The 15,884-nt window shown below is 49.5% G+C and overlaps 1 protein-coding gene across 3 annotated transcripts in view; it reads left to right on the top strand.

The window, feature by feature from the left end:
* The window catches only part of sgsm1a (small G protein signaling modulator 1a), a 62,803-nt gene that overhangs the window by 24,442 nt on the left and 22,477 nt on the right, over positions 1-15,884 (top strand). For all 3 annotated transcript variants that reach the window (XR_010332784.1, XM_064353509.1, XM_064353508.1), the window contains 7 exons: positions 2,513-2,588; positions 10,331-10,493; positions 11,594-11,746; positions 11,839-11,906; positions 12,366-12,511; positions 14,132-14,269; positions 14,811-14,935. Coding sequence is in view for 2 of the 3 variants with exons in the window: in XM_064353508.1 (XP_064209578.1) it covers positions 2,513-2,588; positions 10,331-10,493; positions 11,594-11,746; positions 11,839-11,906; positions 12,366-12,511; positions 14,132-14,269; positions 14,811-14,935 (869 nt within the window). In the remaining variant the exon portion in view is untranslated. The remainder of the gene's footprint in view (positions 1-2,512; positions 2,589-10,330; positions 10,494-11,593; positions 11,747-11,838; positions 11,907-12,365; positions 12,512-14,131; positions 14,270-14,810; positions 14,936-15,884) is intronic.

Below are 15,884 nucleotides of genomic sequence, written 5' to 3'. Positions count from 1 at the left end.
GCTCTGGACACTTTCGGATAAGTGGCCCTGTCGACAGCTCCACACCACACGGGGATGTGTCCACCTGCAGCCAGCTGTAGCCACCTGTGTGTATGTGGGACAATGCTACAGCAGCCCTTTAGCCCCTCTGCTAAAGTAGCATTTTCAGCAGCCTGTATTTCTCTTTAATCGCATAAACAAATCACCGTGACAACGCAGGCCCCTCTGTACGGGCCTATAATGTAATTTAATGTGTTGTGATGAGCATGTTTTACAGGTCATTCACGTTGTAGAACTGGGTTGCCAGGACCTAACCGGTATAAATAACGATAGCAGCATACAACAATATATTAAGCATGCGGTAGCAGGCTCTATATCTAAGGCTGTATGTCTAATGTATATCTAATATATAAGGTATGCAGGCTGTATATCTAATGTATTACGGTTAAATGTACTATGATGTTTCACAATTATTTACCCTTCACATGTTTACAGTGTCATACCTTGGCTATTTGCCAGACTTAACTGTAAAATTCGTGGATTTTCTTTTTTACAGTGTTGATTTGAATTTGACGAAGCCTCGGGTTGTTTGTCTTTCTGCATTCCCTATTTTGAGGTCTGACTCTGCCGGTCACAACTGTGTTCTGTAACACAAATCTAATACAGGGCTGCCCAGCCCTGTTCCTGGAGATCTACCATCCTGTAGGTTTCCATTTAAACCCTAATTTGGCACACCTGATTCTACCAATTAGAAGCTGAACAAGATCTCTATCTGTTGAATGAGGTGGAGTGAAAACCTACAGGATAGCAGATCTCTAGCTGTTGAATGAGGTGAGCTTTGTTAGGGTTGGAGTGACAACCTGCTGGACGGTCGATCTCCATGAACAAGGCTGAGCAGCCCTGATCTAATATAAAGGTTAACTGAGTGAAGTTCCTGAATGCAGTGGAGCTTTTAATTGATGTTCTGGTACAGAACTCTGTGTCAGAAATAAAGCCAAGAGATATTTGATTATTTTACTGATTAAAAAATGGTGGTCTGACAGCAAAGTCAAAAGGTTTTAAAAGAGGTGTGCAGAAATATATTGATGCAATTTAATTGGCAGGACATCTAGTCTAACGTATACTTGATGTCATTATACTACAGAATCATGTCCTAAGGAGGTCTGAAGGTTTGTGCCTATGTGTGCATGTATGTGTGTGTTCTTACGTGTTCACATGCGTGCATGTGCGTGCGTGTGCGTGTGTGTGTGTGTGTGTGTGTGTGTGTGTGTACGAGGGAGAAAGTCATCAATCTGCCGGCTTGAACTGTGGTTAAACAACTCTCTGAGTTTTTAAATTACATGAAGGAGAGAAGGTTCAGAAAGTCATCTGTGCTTCCATCAGAGCCCGGCTGATTCACAGTTTCTTCTCATGTCTAATTAGGTTCACCCTCCGAGGCTTTCAGTACAGATTCTTCTGCTTTCTCCGTGTGCTTGAAAAAAAAAAAAAAAAAAAATGATGTCTTTATTAGTTGTCAGCTCTGATTTAATTTTGCAAGCCAACCTGTCATGGCCAAATTGGATGACTAAATTATTCAACAGTCCAATTGTTAAAAAAAAGAAAACCGCACATTTATTACATTTTGATACCCCTCCCTGGTTTCAAGATGTACTCTTATTGAGCTGTGGGAGTCAGCTGGTCTTCATCCCCTCCCTGCCGGTCCCTGGTAACCCTGCTGGAGGACATTTATTAGGGGATAATCCGCTTAATGTGGATGCTATTAAAGTGAATACAACGAAAGCCTTCCACCCCTCCGAATATACTGCACAGCCTCACTGACCGATCTGTGAGACAGGCTGGGGGGTGTTTTCAGGCCAGTGGAAGTAGCCGCTACTACAGACTGCGTTTTAATTAACATAGGACACACGCACACACACACAAACACACACACGCACATACACACACACAAACACACACACGCACACACACACACACACACACACACACACACACACGCACACACATGCACACACACACACACACACGCACGCACACATGCACACACACACGCACACACGCACACACACACACACACATACACACACACGTGCACACACACACACTCATACATACATACACACACACACGCACGCACACACACGCACGCACACACACACGCACGCACACACACGCACACACACACACACACACACATACACACACACACACACACATATACACACACACACACACACCCACACACACACACTCATACACACACACACAAACACACACACACATATACACACACACACACACACACATTCATACATACACATGCCATTTGTGGCTCGTGGCTGAGAGCTACACACACACACACACACACACAAAGTGAAATAATCACAACATATTAGCTTATTTTTTATTATTTGAACCCCTGGGAATGCATAAGGATTTTTAAAAAATACTTTACTGTTCTATGATGTGTATGTTGTGATTGAGGAGGCCTGAGCCTGCTGTACTCTCTCTCTCCCTCTCTCACACACACACACAGGTGAAGCAGATCATGGAGGAGGCGGTGACCAGGAAGTTTGTGCATGAAGACAGCAGCCATATTGTTTCTTTCTGCGGTAAGATACTCTCTCCGTATACTTTTAACAGAAATGTGATATGATCCAGACGGATAGAAGCGAAAACAAATCTTCCCAGGTACTTTAAGAAACGCAACGCAGTATTGATCAGTCTCACTCACGGAGCAGAGCCGGGTGAAAATCTGAACGAGGGCTCTAATTTATCTGCTATTGATTTGTTTGCGAGATTTTACAAGACGGTTAACTGGGGAGAAAAAAAACCGTAACGGGCGCAGTCCGGGGGCTGCAGCAGTCGGATGCTCAGCGAAACATCGAGCGTTAATTCAGCTCTTAACACGGGCCCAGTAAGGACCGTATCTGTTCTGTGAGAGTTGATTGAACGCTGAACGTTTTACTCAGTGATATATTCACGTGGGGGTTGTGGGGGGGGTGGGATATGTTGCGGATTCAGTGTCTATCAGAGGCTAAGCTAATAAGGGACGGCTAGCACGTTTCCGCGGCTCGTAAACGCAATGGGGGAGAAAATTATTAGTCATTCACGTCAGGTTCACAAACCCGAAAGGGTTACCTTGAGAACGCCGCCAAGTCCAGAATGCAGCATGATCGATGTTAGCCATAGCGGTTTGGCTCTCTTCCCATGTCCACGGCACTCCCCCCCCCCCCCCGGGGTGGAACTAAATCAAAACTCTGCCCCCCCCCCCTGTGTTATGAATCAAGACATCGCAAACCCAGTGAGAATACAAACAGTCTTTCTACATTTCAGTTCTGTTTTACGGGCCCTTACGTTGTATCTGAAGAGAAAGTAGACTCGTGGCTAGCAGTCACAATAACCCAGTGACGTTGCACCTACCTAGAGGCTGATGATTAGCGCTTGGTTAGTGTTGGAACATAAAGCGCATGTCGCAGGAAAGTAAAAAAAAAAAAAGAAAATTTATTTGTTTGGCAAGAAATTTTAATAGAGAAAACAAAGTTCCAGTTAAAGGACGCCGACAGGACTGCTGTATGGTGTGCCAGGGACCAATCAGCAGAGCCCTGATGAATGGGCGTGGCCTCCATTTAGAGGTGCAATCCCTGGCCATCACTGGAACCAGTGTAATATAGAAGGGGCACACACAGAGCAGCATGCGCCCCCACCTGGGGTGGAGGGGCATAGCGGTTGGAGCTTGGATTAGAGGCCCTGTTGGAAGTGGTCATTGGGGTTCCCGCAGAACGGTCTGTGTTCTCTCTGGACCAATCAAAAGATACGACGCCTTGGTACGGTACGGCAGTGGGACGCTAGGGTGCCTGCAGGAGCCTCTGCTCTTTCGGGTGTGTGACGTCCAAGGTCACTGTGACCTTTAAAACGTCCCAGGGCAATTACTGCAAACGGCAGGGGGGGCTTCCCCAACATCCTGGATAAATCCCCTCTCTGAGTCATGTGATCACTCCCCTGTGTTACTGGCTTGATGGATCTCTCTCTCTCTCTCTCTCTCTCTCTCTCTCTCAGCTGAAATGTGGTGAGCATTTTGACTCAAAATGGCCGCCAGGTTGGCACTTTACCATCAAAAGGATAAAAGGGCCCGTGTATGTAAATACAATTCATTATTGTTATTGCTGTTGGTATTCATCGGGGCAGTAGTCATTATCAGGCAGTCAGTAGCCTTAGTATTATTATTATTATCAGTGATATTAATCATACTAAACTCGTTTTTTTTCTGTGAGTACAATACGTGCACCGGAGTGGTGCTCTGACGTTGTTTTTTTTTGCTCCCATCTGGTGTTTGTGGAGTGCAGCGCTGAGGTGTGAGGAGGCTCCGCCCACATGACATCAGGCGGAGACACTTGCTAGGTGTCGGGCGCACCGAGAGGGACTCGGGGGGCAGATTCGCCGAAGCGATCGCAAGGGGGGGGCGTAAAAGAGCCCCCCGCCAAAATGTCAGATGAAACTGAGCGAGCGCACCCCCCCAGTAGGATCTGTATGCATTAATTATGGCATTAACCGAGGCTCCATTTCACAGCCTGTCAGCCCCTGATTGCGTGTGCACAGCTCGGTGCACTTCCGTAGAATTATGGGCGTTCTGGTTCTAGAGCTTTGCAGAATTTTGAGACGGTGAAAATTCTAGAAGCCGAAATACACCGCGTGGCTGCGCGTTTTACGTCTGATTCTTCTAAAGGGTGTCTAAAATGGCTGTGCGCCGAGCTTAGTGACAAAGTCTTTTAATACATACTGTACGTCCTACAGCTGCGTTGCAAGCCGCATTCATGCATAATTGGCAATAAGCCTGTGACTAAATGAAACCGCTCGAAGATAAAAAATAAAATTAAAAAAAAAAGCGAACGACGCGTCTTCGATTCCCGCGGAACCATGTGCTCGTCCGCGCGCTCGTGTTTTTGTCAGGGTTTGCCGACGCCCACGCATTCGCGGCGAGAGTCGCACTTCGGGGCTACGTGCGAAGGCGGCGGTGTGCGTTCCAGCGCGTGCTCACGTCCGTGAAAATATTCACGGGGGGAGTCAGTCGCTCATAAAAAAATAAAATTAAAAAAAAGCCCATGAATTGACGTTTTTTTTTAATCGAGCTTCCGGCATTTTTTTTTTTCTTCGTTAGCCGACGATGGCCGTAGCCGTAGCTATCGTGCTAAGCGGCTCGACTAGCGCGAAAGCTAACGGGTCTTTGTGAGCGAGGCTGACGCTCCTCGGAGAGGGAGGACTCGACGGTCGACGCCTCTCGCTGCGCGTAGGGGGGGAAACCTGACGGGGAGGCGGCGGCGGCGGCGCTAACCGCTGCGCCGATTAGCGGCGGCTGCGGCCAATCAGACGGAGACCTGTCTCGAGCTCAGCGGAGTCCATTCAGAAAAACCGTCCAGGCAGCACAGAGCCGTCTGAGTCACTGAAGCCCCCTCCCTAGCTACACACGTCCTACACCCCCCCCCCTTCCCCCACCCCCCCACTCTGCAAAAAACAGATCAGCGTCACTCACAGACCACTCCGTCATTCCCAATTCCCGCTCGTCCGCTTGAGCTTCTCTGTAGTACCAGTATCTACACTTATGGCCGTCACCCTGACAACCACTTCAGCTGCGCCTAGAAACCGTCTTGTTTTCCCGCCCTTTATTATTGAGTGATAGAACTCCTCAGGAGGGAGGGGGAAACTGATAGGGTAACTGTGTTGGGATTTTGTTTTTGTTTGTAGTTAGCAGTGAATGTCACTATTCATGTTTTTTGGGACAGAACCGACCGTGGACTTGAGTCACTGAGACCTTCAGCGTGTACAAAACCTTCTAGCACACACAAAAACCAATAACGTGACCAACGATTGGTTGCGGTGTTTGTTTTGCACTAATCGGTGGTTGTGTTATTGGTTTTGCGGGTTCTGAAAGGTTTTGCACGTGCTAGTGGTTGTAGTGAATCAGGTCCTATGTGCAGACTAATGGACCTAGTTCTCTCAGAACCCACATGTCTAGTTAGCCGCCCCTGCAGCCCATGTATCTGCTAGATGGTAAAACAGACAGGTGTGGTCAGTTCAGGAAGTGACTTTCCAGGAAGTGAAGTCCAGTTTGATCTCCACCGGCGGCAGGTGGAACCTCCACGAGATGCTCCTGATGTGGATTTGCCCTAACCGACTGTGCAGCGATCTGTGAATGTTTTTGACAGAAGGCGTTTTCAGTCCCAACGCTGGGGAGGCAGAGATTGAGGGAGGGAGGCAGGGAGAGAGAGAGATGGAGGAAGGAGGGAGGGAGGGAGGGAGATGAGGAAGGAGGAGGAGAGAGATGGAGGGAGGAGGGAGAGAGAGATGGAGGAAGGGAGGGAGGGAGGGAGGGAGAGGAGGAAGGGAGGGAGAGAGAGAGATGGAGGGAGGGAGGAGAGAGTGAGAGAGATGGAGGAAGGAGGGAGAGAGAGAGAGGAGGAGGGAGGGAGGGAGGGAGGAGGAGAGAGAGATGGAGGAGGGAGGGAGGGAGGGAGGGAGAGGGAGATGGAGGAAGGGAGGGAAGGAGAGAGAGAGATGGAGGGAGGGAGAGGGAGACGGAGGGAGGGAGAGGGAGATGGAGGAAGGGAGGGAGGGAGGTTCCTGTATTAATCCAGAGACCGGTCTCCGCTGGGGCTCGCTGCAGATGGCACGGGTGGCGGTTAGCGATTGCGTGTCCGTGTTTCACATTAGCTCATTTTATTCTGCTCATCGCGCTTCTGTCTTCTGCTCACTTCCTCTCTCTCTCTCTCACTCCCTCCCTCCATCCCCCTCGCTCTCTCTCACTCTCTCCCTTCTCTCTCTCCCTCTCCACCCCCTCTCCCTCTTTCCCTCTCTCTCGCCTCTCGCGTGCTTGTCTTTGGCTGCTCTTCAGGAAATCGCTCCCACCACCCCACCACCACCCACCCCCCCCCGGGTGGAAAACGCACGCCTCCTGCACAACGAATAGTGGCAGTGACAGCACACCCCCCCCCCCCCCCCCAGAGATGAAAAGAGGAGCCCCCTGCCCCCTCCTCCCCCCACCCCCCACAGCTCGCAGTGCGGTAATTAGCCCCAGTGATTACAGTAACATTTACAATGCGCTCACGAGCCGGGCTTCGTCTCCCATTCCTCAAGGGGGGGTCGCAGCAGTGCTGAAATGTCAAGCTCAGTCACCTGCCCCTCGCCCCCCTCACCCCAAATGGTAGCGCTCCCCCCTTTCATCACAAATCTACCACTAGACGCGGACACTCGTCACAATATGCTGATGTCATTCAGACCTACATGCTTCTTTTTTATTTTATTTATTTTTATTTTTTTACCCAGTGCAATGAGGGCAAATTTATAGGGCAAATTTCTCCTGGCAACTGCTCCCCATTCTGCACTATTTTTAATAGGCTGGGGGGTTGGGAGGGGTGTTTGTGTTTGTTTTGTCTCTTTTCTTTTGACCTCCTTTTTGGAACCCCCGCCCTCCTGCCAGTCCTACCCCCTAGTAGTCAGCGCTGCAAGGAATCAATCAGCACGCACGGCTGGTCACGAAACAATTGAGCAATTATTCCAATCCGTTTAATTGCTGTTTGTATTTCCTATAATCGCTTGTATTGAGAAACCTGCAGTTTCTCATTTGCATCGTGGCAGACGCTGACTTTCTCTGATCTGCTGCCTGTGAAACAGCATCGGCATCAATCCTGCTAGACGCCGTTTCCCTGATAGATGTCCTGTCCCGAGCGCTGGAAGGCTCTGTCCGTTTTCCTCTGTCAGTTCGTCGGGTGTTTTATAAACAAGGTCAATTTTCTGGCGAGGACAGCTTCAAAGCTTTCCGTCGAGATGATCGCGAAAGGCCAAGAGAGATAATGCAGCCGCGTTGCTTCACCGTTACCAGACAGAGCCGTACATTTTGCTGCCACTGCCCCTGCATTCACGCAGTGGATTAGCCGCGTTTTTAAAAGTACTCTGTTAAAAACTCATTTCCCCTCGGACAGCGGCTGGTCTTTATCCGGCACGCTGTCGCTGCTCACAGCCCAGGGCCTGCCCGCCTCAAACCAGATAAGGCCGCTGAAAAGTTGTCAATATCTCAAGATTAATTTGAAAACCAAACGGGAAAGAGGGAAAGCATTTTTGACCGGTTTGTCAAAACGCACGGACGGGTCTCATTGTGCCCTTCCCGCTTTCCTGCCAAATCGATACTGCTTAATCTGAGCAATATCTCCAGGGAAGGGGATCTCTGTAGTTTCACCTCCTCTCCTCCAAAGAAACGAACAAACGAGGAGGGTGGAAACCCAAGTGCGGATGGTGGAGAGGCTGATGTGTCACAGAGAGAGAGAAATGGAGAGAAAGAGGGGAAGAGGGAGAGAGAGAGAGAGAGAGAGTCCAGCCCTCTTCAGCTCTCTGACTCTAGCACCCCACCGTGCAGTCGCTCCATCAGCGGTGGTTTCCATGACAACTGTGGCCACCGCTCTCCCCTCCTCCCCTTTTCCCCCAGAACTCCTGTGAGCCAGGATGCAGGTTTATTCCTGGGAGAGAGTTGGAATGCTAGATCATTCCTGGGAGAGATTCGGAATGATGGATCATTCCTGGGAGAGAGCTGGAATGCTGGCTCATTCCTGGGAGGGAGCTGGGATGCTGGGTCATTCCTGGGAGAGAGCTGGAATGCTGGGTCATTCTAGGGAGAGAGCTGGAATGTTTGATCATTCCTGGGAGAGAGCTAGGATGCTGGGTCATTCCTGGGAGAGAGCTGTGATGCTGGGTCATTCCTGAGAGAGAGCTGGAATGCTGGGTCATTCCTGGGAGGGAGCAGGGATGCTGGGTCATTCCTGGGAGGGAGCTGGAATGCTGGGTCATTCCAGGGAGAGAGCTGGAATGCTGGATTATTCCTAGGAAACACCTGGGATGCTGGGTCATTCCGGGCAGAGAGCTGGAATGTTTGATCATTCCTGGGAGAGAGCTGGAATGCTGGGTCATTTCTGGGAGAGAGCTGGGTTGCTGGATCATTCCTTACAGTTGCCCCTATTTATGAGTGTGTGTGCCCTGCGATGGACTGGCGAACTGTCAGGGGTGTATTCCTGCCTCTCGCCCAGTGTATGCTGGGATAGGCTCCAGCGACCCTGACCAGGAATAAGCGGGTATAGATAACGGATGGATGGATAGAGAGCTGTCTGCTCAGCCATAGAACCCGTTAGCAATGCTGCCTAGCTTCTCTCCTCCATTTTTAACCAGTTAATGACTCAGCTAGCTATTTAATACGTTGGAACTGTTGGCTGTATAGTTAATAAGCACAAGTGCCTTTGAACCACGTAGCAATCTGTTTCAGTAATGTTGATGGTTAACAATTAACCTTTCAAATTCATCACAAGTACTCGATTGCCGTAACTAATTACTTTCTCACATGAATAGCTACTTTAATATTACACGGAGATTGTATCGCAAAATTATTTTGGTAAAGAAGTAAATATTGTCGCATGCAGACTTTGCTGAAATCGTTGACAAATCTTGCATCAGAAGCGCATATTCATAATTCTGATTAATGCAAGCCAGACTCAGTTTGATTATGCATCACGGTGGGTGAAACACAAAGCTGAATGTAGCTGCTGATTCCATTATGATTAAAAGGTACATGACTGAATAATTGAATGATCACTCCAAATCAAGAAGTCATTCACCTCAGTATGCCATTATGTGAACAGTGTGGGGTCAGAATTAAACATGGAAAGGCTGCAATTATAATCATTTTATTTGAAGCAAATGTTTTGTGCTGGCTTGTCATAGTTTTTAACCTGTTCTTATGTCACATTTATGGTGCATAAGCCTTGCCAGGCTGTTCATGTGAGTTTTGATGTCTTTAATATGGAATTGTTCTGTGTGTGTGTGTGTGTGTGTGTGTGTGTGTGTGGATGTGTGTGGATGTGTGTGTTGGTGTGTATATGTGTGTGTGCATGTGTATTGGTGCTTGTGCTTGTGTGTGCGTGATGGTTCTTGTTCGTGCGTGCGTGCATGTTGGTGCTTGTGTGTGCATGTGCTTGTGCGTGGTGGTACGTGTGTGTATGCATGCATGCTGCTGCTTGTGCTCGTGAATGTGTGTGTGCGCTCCGTGTGCATTGCGTGTGTGTTGCATGTGCATTGCGTGTGCGTTGCATGTGCTTGTGAATGCGTGTGCATCGCGTCTGCATTGCGTGTGTGTTGCGTGTGTGTCGCGTGTGCGTCCCCTGTGCGTTGCGTGTGTGTTGCGTGTGCGTCCCCTGTGCGTTGCGTGTGCGTTGCGTATGCGTTGTGTGTGTGTTGCGTGTGCTCGTGAATGCGCGTGTGTCGCGTGTGCGTTGCGTGTGCGTTGCGTGTGCGTTACGTGTGCGTTGCGTGTGCGCAGCCGCTGTGGAGGCGTGCGTGCTGCACGGGCTGAGGCGGCGGGCGGCAGGGTTCCTGCGCAGTAATAAGATCGCCGCGCTCTTCACCAAGGTGGGCAAGGGCTTCCCCCCGGCCGAGGAGCTGTGCCGCAAGGCCCAGGCCCTGGAGCAGATCATCGAGAACAAGTGAGACCGCGTCCTCGCGCAGAATCAGTTCATTTCTATTCACTCTGTTAATCTATTCGTCTATTAATTCATTTCTATTTACCCTTTTCTGCTCAACTTCATAGTTATATGACTGCTCTCAGTTTCAGTGTGGCCACTGCTTTCCCACTGCTTCTAACAAAGCCCATCATGCCCCTGTAGCTACAGCATTTTAAAATACTGCAGTATGTGCACGGTAGTACAGTACAGCAATCAAAATATATTTAACATGTGAGTAAGCGTTGCTGTCGATCATCATCTGTGCTCATCATCAGTGTCAACTTCTTTATCAACTTAGATTGAAATTGAAATGGGACTAATAGGATAATGGTTCGAGAAGGGGCTTGACAAAGAGGCAATTGCGACCTCTAGCGGGCGGAGGACTGAAGTGCACTGCAGGAAAACAAGGGGAGACCAGCTGCCGGTGCGACTCATAGCGCTGATTTGTTTGATTATGCTATATATATTACGTGCGGTTTTTGTGTCTTCTGAGCTTTCGAACGGCTCCTAAGTCCTGTGACATCCCGGGAGGTTGATTAATTCCTTGGTGCAGCGGGCGAGCCTTTCAGCATTTCAGATTGACAGCGACATGAATCAGGGATGACTTACTGTGGCTGTTCAGCCCATGCATGCAGTGGGAAGGGGATTTGCCCAAACAAAAAAAGACATCCCATCAGTTCAGTACGGACAGATTAATATCAGCAATGAAGCTGTCGTGGCTGTCAGTCAGTAAAACATCCCCAGCCTACATGCAGATTCCTTATAGTCCTGGGCAGGAGAGTTTTCTGTAGGGGATAAAAACTGCAGTATCCATGAAAAATGATTTAGCATGGATAATATATAATAACTTATATATATAAAGAAACACTCATGGTCACCCTTGTAATCCATTGTAGCCAAATTAAACAGAAGGCCTCTACATGAATTATATTATATAATTATTGTGGAGTAAGCATTGTTGGAGAGGTAGCCAGTTGAAGACTCCATGGGTGTTAGTGAAACGTCCAAGCAGTTCGCATTGTCCAAGCTCCTCACTACCTCCTTCGCTCTGTCCCGTCTCAAAATGGCGGCCCCCTTTTCAGACGGAACCAGGTGCCCCTGAACCCCGAAAGCACCCGCAAGCTCCCCAAGCTGCCCAACATGTCCCCCCAGGCCATCAAGCACCTGTGGATCCGCACGGCCCTCATCGAGAAGGTCCTGGACAAAATCGTGCTCTACCTGGTGGAGAACAGCAGGTGACATGGGGGATTGTGGGAAATGTAGTTCGGTGATACAGAAATAAATTAGGGTGTACTGGTGGTCTGAAGCGAACCTCCTTTCCTTTCAGCAAGTTCTACGAGAAAGAGGCTGTGCTAATGGATCCTGTGGATGGACCAATCCTTGCCTCTCTGTTAGGTAATGAGGGGGGAAGTGTCCTTCAAATATTGGGGGGTGCCAATTTGATAAGACACAAAGCTAGAACATGGAAGGGGAGATGTCAAAATCTTTCACTCTGGGACCTGTCCCTTTAGTGAGGCATAACCAAACTCTGTTCCTGGAGATCTACCGTCCCTGTAGGTTTTTCACTCCAGTCGTGACAAAGCACAGCTCGTTCATTCTAGAGATCTTTGTCGAGCTGCTAATTAGTAAAATCAGATGTGCCAAATTGAGGTTGAAATGAAAGCCTCCAGAATGGTGGATTTCCAGGAACAGACTTTGTCACCTCCGCTTTAGAGCTTCTGCGTCGAGGCAGCTTTTAAGGAGGTCATTCAATACACCCACCGAAAGAGCTGCTATTAGCGTTTTGTCGTTTGTAACAAAGACGCCAAGCTCGGTACGCTTTTATTTATTTATTTTTCCGATTTTTCCTCACAGTCGGGCCCTGCGCGCTGGAGTACACCAAGATGAAGACCGCCGACCACTTCTGGACGGACCCCTCGGCCGACGAGCTGGTCCAGAGGCACAGGATCCACAGCGCCTACTGCCGGCAGGACTCGCCCACCAAGCGGCCCGCCCTCTGCGTGAGTTTCGCCGGTGGGCGTGGCCCCCCCGGCAGCTGTCAGTCATTTGTTTAAAAAAACTTGCCATGTGACATTTTATCACAGTTTTTCTTTCAGTTAATTTCCTGAATTTCCTGGTCTTTTTTTCCCGCCGTTGTCCTTTTCCGTCGCCACAGCTCAGGGCCCCCGCCTTTTTTTACGAATGTGGAAAGACCCCCAATCCCAAACCCCCTGTTCAAACCCCTCCCCCCACCCACCCCCCCAAATTCCCGGTCTCTGGACGCAGCTCCTGCGGGCCGTACGGTAACAGCCAGAGCCTGTTGGGGAGCCCTGTGGAGAGTTTGGACGGTCCCGAGCGTGGGCGAGGGTGGGAGGGGTTTTTGGCGGTGCTCTCCAGCCCATTATACCGCTGACCCCTCCCCCGCCACAGCACCTGGGCTTTGTGCCCCCGGCGCTAATGCTCATCATTATCCCCCGCTCCCCCCCCCCCCCCCCAGCTGGAGGAGCCTCTGATTGCGACTCTTGGCGCCTTGGTGACTCGCGAGCCGCGGGGGGGGGGGATGGTGGGGGGGCATTCGGCGGGGATATGGAGTGAGGCTGAGGCGTCCCGACCCCGTATCCGTGCTCCCGTTACCGGGGCGACACCCCTTATTCCACAGTCTCCCGTTGGCTGCGGGCGCCTGTGCGTGCCGTGTGCTGTGAGGCTCTGCCTTTCACTCAACAGCGGCTGTGAATTATTCATGTGTTACTGTGGCTTTCGCACGGTCCGCTGTTCGTGATCTGCAGGCGGTGCTGATTCCGGTATTGATAAAAGGCCCAGATTCTCATCTGCCTTTGAGAACCTTGCCGTATGTAATTTCTCAGACATTTCCCGACATCTCTTTGTAAAATATTAAAATATCTTTGTAAAAATCATTTTTTTTTTTGTACGAATAATTTCGGGTGATTTAAACTTGTGAAATGACATTGGTTTCTCCTGTAATATGACGTGCAGTACTTCGGTACTGTTATGGAAGCTGCTGTGTGATGACTGTGCTGAAATCAGGGTGAATGAGTGAATGAGTGAATGAGTGAACTGTGCTGAGTCGGCTGTATTAAGTGAAGGTGAATGAGTGAAAGCTTGCGTGTTGAGTGCATGTTTAAATCACGGTGAATGAGTGAGCTGTGCTGAGTCAGCCAGCTGTATTAAGTGAAGGTGAATGAGTGAAAGCTTGCGTGTTGAGTGCATGTTTAAATCACGGTGAATGGGTGAGCTGTGCTGAGTCAGCCAGCTGTATTAAGTGAAGGTGAATGGGTGAAAGCTTGCGTGTTGAGTGCATGTTTAAATCACGGTGAATGAGTGAGCTGTGCTGAGTCAGCTGTATTAAGTGAAGGTGAATGAGTGAGCTGTGCTGAGTCGGCTGTATTAAGTGAAGGTGAATGGGTGAAAGCTTGTGTGTTGAGTGCATGTTTAAATCACGGTGAATGAGTGAACTGCGCTGAGTCGGCTGTATTAAGTGAAGGTGAATGAGTGAGCTGTGCTGAGTCGGCTGTATTAAGTGAAGGTGAATGGGTGAAAGCTTGCGTGTTGATTGCATGTTTAAATCACGGTGAATGAGTGAACTGCGGAGCTGTAAAGAGGAATAACTCTTCACCTTTCAGATCCAGAAGAGACACTCCAGCAGCAGCATGGACGAGCGGGCCTCCCCCTCCCCGTCCGCCCGGGACTACGTGGAGTCGCTGCACCAGAACTCCAGGGCCACGCTGCTTTTCGGCAAGAACAACGTCCTGGTGCAGCCGGTACTTACCCCCCTACACCACCGTTACCCAAAGCTCTGTGGCTCCACGGAGTTTTTAAGATGGTGGATGGAGATCATGGTGGCCCTGCTTTGTCAGTCATTTTGGTTTTGTTGCACTGTTTGTATGAGAGTTTGTTGTTTTCATCTTTTCCCCAGATGAACTTTGTGATAAGCCAGCTGTATTTAAGGGCTTTGCTGCATAAAGGCTGCTCCTAAGCAGATGTGTGTGTGTGTGTGTGTGTGTGCGTGTGTGTGTGTCTATCTGTATGTGTGTGTGTGTGTGTGTGCGTGTGTGTGTGTCACGTTGTGTATGGTGTGTGGTGTGTGTAGTCGTTTTATGTGTGTGTGTGTTGTATGTGGTGGTGTGTGTGATCGTGTGATGTGTGTGTGTGTGTCCGTGTGTATGTGCGTGCGTGTTCATGTGTGCGTGCGTGCGTGTGTGTGCGTGTGTGTGTGTCCGTGTGTATGTGTGTGCGTGTTCATGTGTGCGTGCGTGGAGTCACATGACACAGCTCACCCATGTGATGCCTTCTCTGCCCCAGAGGGACGACATGGAGGCTATCCCAGGGTACCTCAGTCTCCACCAGACCGCTGACATCATGACCCTGAAGTGGACGCCCAACCAGCTGATGAACGGCTCCGTGGGGGACCTGGATTACGAGAGGAGGTGAGGCTTCCGCGTTAATCATCACTGCCGCCCCATTACTCTGCCCAAAACTGACAGCAAGGGATTTGACAGGCCCTGTCACAGCGTATTTCATACGAACAGTAAATGGACAGCGTGTGTGTGTGCATGTGTGAGGATGTGTGTGTATTTGCACACTTGTGTGTGCATGTATACGTCATACGTGCGTGAACGTGTGTGTGTGTGCGCGTGTATGCGCGTGTATGTATGTGCGCATGTAAGTGCATACGTGTGTGTGTGTGTGTGTGTGTGACTCTCGTAATATTGTCATATTGTTCAGCTCACGGAAAAGCGTGACCCTTGGAAGGTAAAGGTTAGGGATGGCTGCTGCGTGGAGTGTGAACTGACTGTGTGTGGGTGTCAGGACTGCGCTCCTGGCCAATCGGCTGTCGGCATCCTGTCTGGAGCTCCTCGTCCCCGGGTTTCTCTCCAGCGCTGGTTTTAATTGCGGTTTGCCGTCGGCGCAGTCAGCCGCTGTGAGAGGAGCCCCATTGGTTTTCACTGCGGTAATTCACAGATTCGCGGTTCACGGTGTCTTAAACGGTACGCCGCTCAGAGGCTTGGAACCTCGTGCTTGCAAATTTTTGGGTGCCGCCATAGCAGCACTAAAACTAAACTGTGCTGTTCGTTTTTCATCTTGCAGTTGAAGCCGTGGTCCTTTCGTTTGAATGGGTTTTGGCCTTTCACCGAATTGCAAAAACAGAAAAGAATCTTTGGGACATTTCAAATATGCAGTTGTAGGAATTTTATGGTCTGTGTACAATTTTCATGGTTAAGCCACTTCGTGATTCAGGACAAAAGGCTTTGGTTGAGAGTTTATGAGATGAGATGTGTGAGATTCTAAACTATTTTGCCATTTTTAGGCACCGTTAGAAGGGAAAAAGGAGACGTGAGAGAATCTGCAATAACCGTGTCAAGCCTTATATTGGTT

This window comes from Anguilla rostrata, chromosome 10 (genome assembly GCF_018555375.3).
Source record: "Anguilla rostrata isolate EN2019 chromosome 10, ASM1855537v3, whole genome shotgun sequence".
In the NCBI taxonomy this organism is placed as follows: domain Eukaryota; kingdom Metazoa; phylum Chordata; class Actinopteri; order Anguilliformes; family Anguillidae; genus Anguilla; species Anguilla rostrata.
This window is presented reverse-complemented; position numbering and strand designations above follow the sequence as displayed.